Source organism: Crinia signifera, chromosome 4, assembly GCF_055691185.1.
Source record: "Crinia signifera chromosome 4, ASM5569118v1, whole genome shotgun sequence".
Lineage (NCBI taxonomy): Eukaryota > Metazoa > Chordata > Amphibia > Anura > Myobatrachidae > Crinia > Crinia signifera.
Genome location: NC_139220.1, coordinates 184,099,373 through 184,111,895, shown reverse-complemented (window position 1 = coordinate 184,111,895; position 12,523 = coordinate 184,099,373). Strand labels below are relative to the sequence as shown.

At 42.4% G+C, this 12,523-nt stretch overlaps 1 protein-coding gene across 3 annotated transcripts in view; it reads right to left on the bottom strand.

The window, feature by feature from the left end:
- Nucleotides 1-12,523, bottom strand: part of SCAPER (S-phase cyclin A associated protein in the ER) — a 278,002-nt gene that overhangs the window by 123,398 nt on the left and 142,081 nt on the right. For all 3 annotated transcript variants that reach the window (XM_083183157.1, XM_083183159.1, XM_083183158.1), the window contains exons 21-22: nt 8,659-8,724; nt 4,419-4,545 (exon numbers count right to left, since the gene is read on the bottom strand). In XM_083183157.1, coding sequence (XP_083039283.1) covers nt 4,419-4,545; nt 8,659-8,724 — 193 coding nt within the window. The remainder of the gene's footprint in view (nt 1-4,418; nt 4,546-8,658; nt 8,725-12,523) is intronic.

Genomic DNA, 12,523 nt, shown 5'->3' with positions numbered 1-12,523 from the left:
CCAGTACTGAGTAACCATTGGGCTAAAAAAATTATTGCTGAAAAGTTAATATGGGTAAATAGATACCCCCCTTAGTTATAATGCGTCACGACTAGGATGTGACAGGAGACTGAATCTATGCAATTCAGAGTAATGATTTCGCAAACCTTCAGGCAACACTGTATTCAAAATGAAAATGTATAACTCATTGTGTGAATAATGGTTACTGAGCGAATGTAACATTTTCTTTATACTGATAAAAAAAAACCTTTGCCTGCTATCATTAAACAAAAATCATTGATCCCAAGAGGACGTTATGATGTTGATTGTGATCTTGGTGCCTGAACTGAATGACTCTACGACAAACTGTAAGCAATGCAGTCACATCTGACCATCTGATCATAACCCTGCTTGTAGGAATGTCAGGCTTTTTAGGAACTGCATGTAAAAGATGCAGTTTTCACCTGTTATTTATATATCTATTGAAATAGGGGTATGCCTGATAAGATATTAATGCAGGAAATGGTATTATCCCGCTCGGGCCCCACTAATGGCCTCAATTTTGAGAACATGATTTAAAGTTAATGGGGAAGTCTGTAGAATGGAAAGCTGTTCTGCTATCTGATTGGCAGCATATTACTTGTGGGGGAAGGCAAGGACTCCTATCCAAGTAATCCCTCAATTGTGGCTTTTAATGGGAATAACTCTCCGTGGCTATGCTAGTATATCCGATATCTGATAACAAACAGTTACAGTCAGGATCCGACTGGGAAAGGCTGCAAATACAGCCTCTTCTGGAATGTTATCAGTCAAATGCTGCACACTTTGAAAGATGATCCAGAGCTTGCAGTAAAGCCTTTCTACAATAAATAAAGGCAGGGATAAAAATGGCTGCATTTAGCAAACAATACTGGGGCATACACACAGGGCACCTATTTCTAAGTGATCTGACTAGATCATTTAGAAACTAAGCACGGATAGCGCCATGTGTAAGCCCAACAGCGACGGCGATGTGAGGTCCTGCGCGTTGCTATCGCCTGACTAGATTTATACTGCATGCAGTATAAATCTAGTCATTGCCAGTGTTCTCTTAATTGAGAACACTGGCCATGCCAGATCGCTAATCACACATCTCTGGTGCATTGCATGTGTGCCATGCTGAGCTATCTGTGCTACACTACATCGCTGAGAACGGAGGCTCTTTCACCCCGTGTGTATGCCGCATACTGCAGGGGACACAAAAACTGCTTATACCATATGGAGGTAATGTCTATTTCCTGTGAACATTCAAATGCAGTCAGATGCTGGGAGCAGTGGCGTAACTATAGTGCCGCAGACCCCGTGATGGTGGGGAGGAGTGTCCAGGAACTGAAGGGCTGAGAGCAGAGACTGTAGACGGACAGCGGCGGCCGAGGCCGCTGATTGGCTGAGAGAGAGTGCTCTTTTTAATTTTCAAACTCTGCCGCCATTGTCCATCTGCAGTGTCTGCTCTCAGCATTTCAGTTCCGGGACACTGCGGACGCCGCACCCGGTCCCACAGCACCCTTCAGTTCCCGCCGCACCCATGGCACCGGCACTTCATGCTGCCCAGGACAGGTACAGGTTACCACCTCGCCTCCCCCATGCCTATATCTGTCCCAGCCACGGTGGTGGGGGGCGCCAAAATTTTCCTGGTGGCAGGGGCGCATCATTTCTTGTTATGCCACTGGCTGGCAGTCTGCATTGTAGAAAACATCAGATGTGAGAAACTTGCATCTGCTCTAAAGCAGCTGCAGAGTATATATAATAAGCATACACATATCATGGACTGTGACTATTGAAGCACCTATGAGCTCTGATTTGTCATCCACTTAATAAATTATAACACAGGTCAATGGCTGTATGGGAGACACGGGGGTTGGAGAGTGCGCCTTCTTGCAATAATAACATGCAGCCGTGCAGTGTTACCCACACACTCAGGGAACTGGAGGAACAATGCAACCATCAAAAACTAAACATAATGGGGTGTATTCAATGCCTATGGCGAGCAGCGCGGAAAGCTCACCATCACAGCTCGCAGGTCAATTCAACTGATACCCCCTGCACTCGCTGTTTCCACCTCTCAGGGTTTTTCTAGTGAGGTGGAAATGGCGAATGTGGCCATAAAAATGGGGAGGGTCACAATTATATGCAGCAGGCTCGCTACAGAGGAGGCAAACCTCGCCGTTTGGGGGAATCCTCGCCATTCTGTGAAATCGTCCCCGAAAACAAGCCACCCTTGCCGCAGAAACCCCATCCCCGGCAGCATTGAATACCGCCAAATGTTTATCTGTTGCACAATGTGATTATACTGCTGTGAACGGAGGTCCTGATTTGCATTCAAGACTGAGGAATGATAAAAGGGAAAGGTTGTACACATATTAATTAACCCTTTGATTGCCAACATCTCTGTGAGAGCTGCGCAAAATATCAGCTAAAAATGGCAGCGTCGCTCACATTAGTTATATAAAGTTGTTATAAAATGTTGTGTAAAAAAAGATTATATTTCCTACAGGTGTCATGTACATAAGGGAAAAATTACAGGTCATTATGATGAATAAAAATATTTGGCAATTTTCACACCAATTTTGACAATTTCACTTGGTACTCAAAGGGTTAAGCTTTGTTCGATCTTCTACTGTACGTATAACACTGTTAAGTGTTCAGTTGTGAAATAAAATGTTTCACTTCCTTTAACAAAATAAATACCCGAATAATTACAGTAAAATTAATAAGTGAAACTGTTTGGCAGGTATCCTAAAAAAAATGATATCCAAGAGTGTTTAGTAAAGACTTTAATCTGAATATCTTCCATGTATTCCTCTATAATGCCAAAATGTACATGTTTGTATGCATCTCTCTTGTTCAGATCAAGTGTGCAGCAAAACTAATTTATACTTTTCATACAACTAGTAAAATGACATAGTACTGTACATGGCTCCATCTACAGTATCTTGTTCTCAGCTTATGTACAGATCTGCCTGTCCTTTTCTGTAGGATGGCTATGTCATCTCTGTCCCCAGAGTGAAAGACATTGGGGTATATTCAATGTGGCCGGCAAGGGGTTTTTTTATGGCGAGGATCACTGAAAACAAGCCATCCTTGCCATCTAACCCTCCCGCCAGCTGCTCGCCCTTACTCTATGTTCCAGGGAAATCCTCGCCGTCCAATTCCAACGAATGGTGAGGTTCGCTGTTAATGCAGCGAGCCCGCTGCATATAGTCTCGAGCCTTGCTGTTTTGATGCCCGTACTCGCCATTTCCACCTCGCTTTTTAGAAACAGCGAGGTAGAAAGGGCGTGTGCAGGGGGTGGGTTGAATACTGAGGGCGCTAGGCACAGCTCGCTGTCATAGCTCGCCTGTTTGGCATTGAATATACCCTAATGGAGAGGAGCCAATGGGCAAAGATAACACCTTGCTACTGGTGTTAACCATAACAAGGAGAAACTGTTGTTCAGATGCATGCAGGCCATGTAGGTAATGGTGGTATCTATATAATAATCCTCAATTGTTAGGTACCCTTACATATATGGGGGGTTATTCTGATTCATTCGGAAAGGCACAATCACTCTCTAATGGACAAAACCATATGCACTGCAGGTGAGGCAGATGTAACATGTGCAGAGAGAGTGAGATTTGGGTGTTTTATTGTTTCTGTGTAGGGTAAATACTGGCTGCTTTATTTTTACACTGCAATATAGATATCAGTTTGAAGTAAAAACTTCACCCATGTCTAAATCTCTTTGCACCTGTTACATCAGCCCAACCTGCAGTGTATATGGTTTTGTCCATAAGAGAGTGATTGTGCCTTTCCGATTGAATCAGAATAACCCCCATGGTCTGCATGCATGTGAGTAACATTTAGTTTTTGTTACTGACAATATCAAGCAAATATCAAGAATATAGCCAGCATATTTTAACATATTTCAGTTACTGTGTTCCCCTCCCATCCTTAGGGGGTGCAGTCGGTTGGTCGACAGTAATCATGTCTACAGACATTAGGTCAACAGAGTTTTTCAAGTTTTTCCCCACCAAAAAGGTGTTTTTTCATACTTTACTATCCAAGTGGGCATATAGTTAGATTATAAGTGTGCTGAGCATAGCTAGACACCGTGCCCGAAGCATGGCAAACGACGCAAGCCACGCAAGGGGACACGGTACAGTTAAAGGGATATTATGGCATGCCTTGCTAGAGTTACCAGTCATGTTCTCGTCAAATGTGTAGTACATTCCTTACATCAAAAACCTTTATCAATAACAAGTATGTATTATCTTTCTAGCCCACTACATACAGCTAGTGTGCTTACTGGTGATTGGCGCATGTATAGTGTTGTGCAGAGCAGATAGATGTACTGTTGGCAAAGCATGTGTAATACACTAGCAGTAATTGCATGTTATATGAAATTAGCAGATTGGCCTTACCTGCTTTTCTAGGATTCTGGTGACTTCTCCTAGAGCTCTGTCCAGTGCAGATACTTTATTGCTGGCTGAGAGCCCACTGTCTTGTGATTGCAACTGTTTCTGGAGATCTTTGGTAAGTCGCTGTAGCCTGAAGAAATCAAAAACAATGTTCACTGCACATGTTAGTGAAAGTTCAGCTAAGGTTTCTATTTTATTTATACTGTGGGCAGGTGCACAGTTTAGTGGTCTCATAGCTAGCCTACTTTTCTGTCGACAAGGCTGGTACCAGTGGATTGATTAGTGAGCTACCAAGCACATACTTCCCAACTGTCCCGCTTTTCGTGGGAAAGTCCCGGTTCTTTGGGATGTTCCCACATCACGCCCAGGCCAGTTGGGAGTCCCCCCCCGTCAACTGTGAATAGATGCTGTGGGGCATAGCCTGTAGCTCACAGAACTGCTGGGCATGCCCCCACAGCAGTGAAAATGGGGCGTGGCCTCACGGTAGCAGCATACAGGCCATGCCCCCTTCCCTCTAGATCCCCCCCCCCCCCCCCCAAAAAAAAATATATATTTTGGGGCTCACCTCCGGCGCGCACACTGTCCCTCCTCCCAACACTCAAATGTTGGGAGGAATGCAAGCAGCATGGGTGTGGCAAACAACTGTTGACTATCGGCATGCAGTCAATGTGTCAAGTGTTGACATTTGATATTCTGACACTAACATAATGTTGACGTTGTTAATGTCAACAGTCCGTATGTCAACATTGTTTTTTTCATGTAGATATGTATCCAGCACTGTTGACATTCTGTCCTGTCAGTGTTGAAATTGTGAATTTTGACATAAAGAATGTCCACATCTTGTCCATGTCAACAATCGTTGGCATGAACATATACTGAAGGAATAAACCCACTAAACTACTTTCAGGTCCAGTTCTGCATGAACACCAAAGCCAGTATCCAATAAGCCGTGCTAATATTCTGTGGCTAATGGATTTGCTGGGGGCTATCCAAATAGCCCCAACAGCTGCCATTTATTGGGGATTGTGCTTTGCCTCAGGAATGCAAAGCATAATCCCAGATAAACAGCCCCGAGAGCCATAATAACACATGAGTCTGGATACTTATCCAGGATCCCATGGGTTATTGTCAAAAAATTTGAAATTTTTCAGCTGATAAAATTGGGCTATAATTGGATAGCCCAATAATGTCCATGAGTCAAAAATCAGTTTTTAATCTGCTAAAAAATGACTGAAACTAATTGGATACCGACCCATGTTAGAGTGAGAGGAGGGATAAATGGCTATGTGTTTATAAGAAGTATCTACAATAGAGTTTCCCAAACTTTGCTATTACAGTCAATGTTTTACAGAAATCCATGCTTGACCACAGGTACAGTACATAACAAATACATGGATAAAAAAATACTACTTGGGAGGGAATGGCATGGGCTAATAATGCTGCTTTCACACCACAAAACCTGCTTTAGACCAGGTATTTAAAACGTTTTTTAAAACGATTCATGAGGAAGTTTACCCGGCTCACATTGCTCCCCTGTGCACTGTGGCCGGTCCAGGCTGGGGGGGGGGGGGGGGAGCGGCTGCCCGCGGGTCCTCCCGCAAAACTGATATTGGGGGGGGGGGGGGGAGGCTCAATGAATCAATTCTTACAGAGGAGCCCCAGGGTCCCCACCAAGACTTTGTAGCCACAGAGGGGGCAGACCTGTGCCGCCCTGTGCACCCCCATTATCATCATCCCAGCAGTAGCCAGTCACCCATGAGCCCCGGGAGCAGCCCTGGTGCGCTGCCTGCTGTAATAGCAGCATCTCAGCCGCACACATGCCCGGAGCCGTGGCCGCCGTTACCATGCTGCTGATACAAGACGTCCGGCCAGGTGTAGCTGCAGGAGGCGTCCAATCAGGGATCCCGATGTCCCCATCATTCGGGGGTTAGTAGTGCGGGAGGAGCAGAAGCCTCGCTTCCTATCACCACTCCCTGCGGGCTGTGCACAGGGACATACGGGAGGGCGGCCGCAGCGCATCGCCGGCTGCAGGACATGACGCGTCGCCGCTGGCACTGACCGCTGGCAGCGAGGACTGAGGAGAGCGCCTGGCGGCGGCGGCAGCAGCGGGGACTCGGCTCGGGAGGCATCACAGCATGGGCTGCACTGTAAGCATCCACATCTCTGACAGCAGGGTGGTGTATCAGAGGGGGGGGGGGGGGCGCGTCCCTACAGTGTATGTTATATCAGTGGCGGGGTCCCGGCAGCGTATGGGAACTAGTGGCTGCAGGGACCCCGCCACTGATATAACATACACTGTAGGGACCCCCTGCCCCCAGCGCGATTATTCCCCTCCCTGCGCTGCCCAGGGGGAGAGGGGGTTAGGAAAACGTTTCAGATCCGTTTTGTCACCAAAAAAAAACGGGTCTGAAACGGGTAGGACCCTGCTTTTTTACTAAAATCACTTTGCACCTTTCAGACTGCACAGATTACCGTTTCAAAACTACCGGGTTTTTTTGTGCGGTCTGAAAAGGGCATAAATTAGTAAATAAGAAAGCACAGCCACAAACATTTAGCTTAAATGAATTAGTTGCACCAAACATGCATTGATACATATTTTCTTCATCACATCTAGATAAATGCAACCTTAACATTCTGTCCAAGCTTTACATTTTCTGCAGAATCTGGAACAGTCTATATACACAGTATGCTTTTAGGACATGTACCTGGTGTGTGCATTTTATTGGGGATTAATGATTCTTCTATTACTGAAAATAACTAACTTTTCTTTTACTGTTAATAGTTTTTTTTTAATCAAAGATTAATAATAAAGAGTAATAATACTAGGCTGCATGTTCCAAGATCCACCACAAGTGATACCCTGCCAAATCATACATTTATATACTCAAATGTATACTCTAGTCTAGACTGTAAGCTCCTTAGAGCAGGGTCCTCTTCTCTCCTGTTCTCACAGCACTCTTCTTGCATTTCAACTACAGCTCTCTTACTCACCTACAATCTATACCCGCATCTCTTCTCACTCACTTCCCTTTATCTCAGCTGTATTGTGTACTAAGAATTAGGCTATTAATTGTGCACTGTTTTCGTTCTTCTGTTGCTGTTATGTCTAATTCTGTGTACCTTGTACCGTTCTAATGTGCTCAATATATACGGCGCTGCATACCATTTGTGGCGCCTTATAAATAAAAATATAGTAATAATATAATAGAGGTTCAGATTAATTTGACAACGTGTTAAACTCTGAGGTATTGTCTTCTGATCTGCTAACACAGGATAGTCCTGGGTTTAATCTGTTTTTTTTTTTTAATGTCATGCATCAGGTGAAAATGTCATGCATCATTGTTAAAAGTATGAATTAGTGTGTGATAATGATTATATGTTTAGTTGTACTGTTAAGAAAATGCAATCTCACTGCCACCCTGAAACTTATTTCTGTGTCTCCTGCTGTTGCAGTTTGTTTATGTACCATGTACTTGTCCTATCATGTATTCAACTGTACACATTTGAACAGTGGGATACGATAAGATATTGGATACAATTTTCTTTGCTCTCTCAGACATGTGATATCTTATGTACACACTATACAATGTGATATAAGATCATAATATGTGCATAGCATCACCCAATATCCTACCATTAAACCTGCAAGCAGGACTATCATACGATGTCTGATAAGATGCATGGGAGTGTGCATCTTACGACACTTTGGGCTCGATTCAGACCCATACACAGGGCTGGGAATTCACAGCTTGGCGATTATCGAAAGACCATACATGCGCATGGTAGGCTGGGCATATCTGCAGGGTCCCCTTGCGAATAGCTAGCCTTCCCTGGCCGCTCGCAAAGTGATTGACAGGCACCAGCGTTTCCGAGAGTGATTGACAGGCAATCCCCGGTCATTGGGATGGAGGGTCGCTGAAATCCACAGCGGCCTCCTCCTCCCCACGGCCTTCACAGCACCAAGTTAGTCTAGGCTTACTCAGCACTGCGAGCAGGGGCAAAATCATTTCATGGTGGTTTTCCTTAAAGCAATCGCACACTTTACCATTATCACTTCAAAGTCCAAGTGGATGGTAAAGTATGAAAAATTCCCCAAAAATCATCTCGACCCGTTCATGTGTTGAATGTAGACCATGTCAACCATATGTATGTAGACCATATGGTGATAACATTGACATTGTCTATCAGCCATCCAGATACCTACTGATGTTATACACTACTGTCACTACAGAAGTGTACTCACTTAGCTTTGTATGGAGAATCAGACACAGGCGGTTTAGCTTCCACAGCTTTCTCATATTCTTTTGCTCTGAAAGACAAATATAAAAGAATGTGAATATTTGAAGGCAATAGTATAGTCCCTGTTTCTCCTTATACAGGATTGTTTCCACACACTTATACCATTTATTTACTCTCAGGATTTCTTTCTTCAGAAGTTTATTAGAATTTTTGTAATGGTTAAAAATATAGCAAGTATTGTAAGGTTCCAGCAGATACTGTGACCATAGGAATACACACAGTAATGGAGCCCACACACGCACCGATCCCGGCGTGCGTTGTGGGCTTAACTAGCACACATAGCATCGCATCGTATGTCTTGTGCATACGATGTGCATGCGATGCTATGCTAGAAAAAGCTAGTACAAAAAGTATGTGCAGCACATACTTTTTGTACTGTACGATGAGGTGCCGCGGGAGCGCGCACCCCATCGTACAGCATCGCACCACCGGCAACGGTGCGTGTGTGGGCTCCTTTACTCTACCACTGAACAGGACAGCACACATATACTGTTACATATACTGTACTCTACCAGAAGGTGTATTCCACCAATGGTAACAGTTGTGATGTCAGTCTTCCTTTTATACTATTGAAGCATTAGTGCTCAAATTGTATATATTATTCACACCTAATATGATAAGTATCGTTTGAAGCCAATTGAATGAAACATGGATAACAGGTTCCTGGAGATATATCAAGCAAGACTTATGTCTTACAGGGCCAGATGCCTCAAGCTTCAAAAAGTGATATTTTGAGAGTGATAAACAACCAGCCAATCACCTTCTATCTACCATGTTACATGCTGGGTTTAAAAAATGGCATGTATGAGTTAATTGGCTGGTTGTTTATCACTCTCAAAATATCACTTTTTGAAGCTTGAGGCATCTAGTCCATAAAGAGAGTATATGTCCCTCTCTTTAGGAAATGGGGGAATTTTTAAATACAGGTTGAGTATCCCGTATCCAAAATGCTCGGGACCAGGAGAATTTTGGATAACGGATTATTCCGTATTTCGGAATATTTTAATATTTCAATGATGTATTTTGAAGTATCTTGCATTTATGCTGTATAAACACATAATATACACACAAATATATTTTATTACCACATAAAATACACACAAATATATTTTAATTGTTCAAAAAACAAGGTTTCAAAACGTGAAACAAAATTTGTGTACTATCTCAGCACTGAATTTGAATGCCAAGCAATCATTGTCTTGCACATATATAGTGCCAGTTACATATCATGTCCCCAGTGATGCTGTTACAAATGTCCCCAGTGAGTTTTTAGCAAAAAAAAAAAAAAAATTTCACTTTCTGGAAAGTCCGTATTTCGGAATAATTTGGATAACGGATATTCGGATACGGGATACTCGACCTGTATACTGTATAGAAAAGCAACACACTTGCAAATACTCATCTAGAAATATTCACAGATAGCTAACACTATATGCAATAAGAGAGGAGAACAGCTATAAAAGAAAAAACAAAATCTTGTTTCTGAAATGGAAAGTCCCACCTCTAACAATCGACTCAGAGGAAAGGCAAACGTTATCTATTGTCTGTTAGAGAGAGATAAGGGACAGAAAGGTCTTCCTACAGGTGATGTATGGTCAGGAAAGTAAACTGCAAACAATTGAGCAAGTTTGTCTAAAGCTGGGCATACACTGGTGCAACTTCTCCCCTCGCAGAAGTCGCACACAATCTGCCCTTAACCGTACGGGTCTTTCCCGAGCGGTAGGATCGCATGCAATAAATCATATGCAGTCCTTTCGCATAAGATCTATCACAATCGATGCCAGCAAAGCCTGCCCGGCTCAGATGCAATGCAACAGATCACTTCTGCAGCTGGTGCGACTCGCAAGCTCCGGTGTGATGCACATGGGACCACGTATCGCATCGGCTCTGCTGTCAATCACATGCAATTTGAATTATTTTCATACAATTGATTGTCGCAATCGGTTGAAAAGAGCACAAATTGCATGTGAATCGCCTAGTGTATGGGCACCTTTAGGGGGTATACTATTATAGGTGGTAATTCACCGCAGGAAAAAACACGCTAATATTATGATTTTAATATGATGGTATTATTTTAGGGGGATAACAAAGGGCATCCAGACCCATGTGTTATCGTGGAAAAACAGGGCTGATAAGGTTGGATCAGAGATCCTGCTTTGCATGAAAAAGGCACACAAAGCATAATTCACAATAATTGCTGGCGGTCAGGGCTAATTGGATAGCCCCTGGGAGATTCATTAGCCACAGTTATTTACCACAGCGAATTAGATACCCCCTTAACATCTTACAACCATATCTAGACAGCACAGTTCATCTATGCAACTATGGTCGAAGACTGACATAGACTTGTAACTTCATTGATTATCAGACAGCATAATCAAGGGTATCCAGTCACAAGGTGGGCAGTAATCATGTTGACATTCATAATATCAACACAATGTTGATGTGATTCAAATTGTCAACAGGCACCAGGTCAGCATCATCAACTGTTGACAGGTTTACAATGTTAACATTCGAATTTTGCCAACACTGGAAGATGCGCATTACATTGACGTCATAGAACCTCCCTACTTAGTCTTCCTACTCAGAAGACAAATTGTTTCCTACACAAATATGAATTCTGGAAATCACCGTCAAATTTGTGAAGACCATACCAAGCTGACATACTGAATAACATGAATTATATGTACCATATGTAGCATATAATGCAGAGACCGTAATGGCTTTTGTTATCGTGTCCTATCTGGGAAAAGCTCTATCGGGGAACAATGTGTGAACTGTGTGCAATATAATATTGCTAAAATCCACCATTTACTTTATAGCTGTCCATGGGAAAATGTACCCTATATGGACAACAGCAAAATTACTTGATGGAGGTCAAGTCAGGTGACACTACAGGTCACTGCAGTGGCAAACTGAATATTTTCTGGAATCCTGGTACAATTGGCAGTCCTTTAACCTACTGTAAGTGCCACATTTTGCTATCAGATACAACAGATTGATATTGGAAGGTAAAATTCCTATCCAGATCCCTAAAAATGATGGCTAGGCTACTATCCTAAAATATGAACTGAACATTTCTGTAAAAGAAAATTATAATTCTGGGTACATATAAAAAAAAAACCTCTAATAAAATATAAAATATATTTTTTTACATTGATAACGCTTTTAAGACAATGGGGGAAATTTACTAAAGGAAACTTGTAAAAAAAATAGGTGTATTTGTATCCAGAAATACACCTATTTTTTACATTTACTATCCCGAAAATATGGCAATTCGTATTCGTATTGATGTGCTATCAATACGAATACGAATTGCCATATTTTCGGGATAGTAAATGTCAAAAATAAGTGCATTTCTGGATACAAATACACCTATTTTTTTTTACAAATTTCCTTTAGTAAATTTCCCCCAATGTGTGAGCAGTATGAAAAATGATATTGCTAAAATCCCCCATTTACTTTACAGCTGTCTACGGGTTGAGAGTAAAATGGCACAGTGCAGTCAGTATTGGAAGTAAAATGGCACATTTTCAATTATATTGAAAATTATATATATATATATAATTATAATATATTATAATTATATATATATTCAGTTATATATATATATATATATATATATATATATATATAGTACGGGTTGTATAGGCACTCCTCTGGTAGACCAGCAAGTAGGTAAGTGCCCCAGTGCCCACTCGTGTGCTCCCAGAATACAGGATGGACAGGCAGTGGCAGTCGTGGGTCTCAGAAAACGAAGAAAACTATTTGGAACGCAAGATGGTTACTGAAATGACCTGCTATTAAAA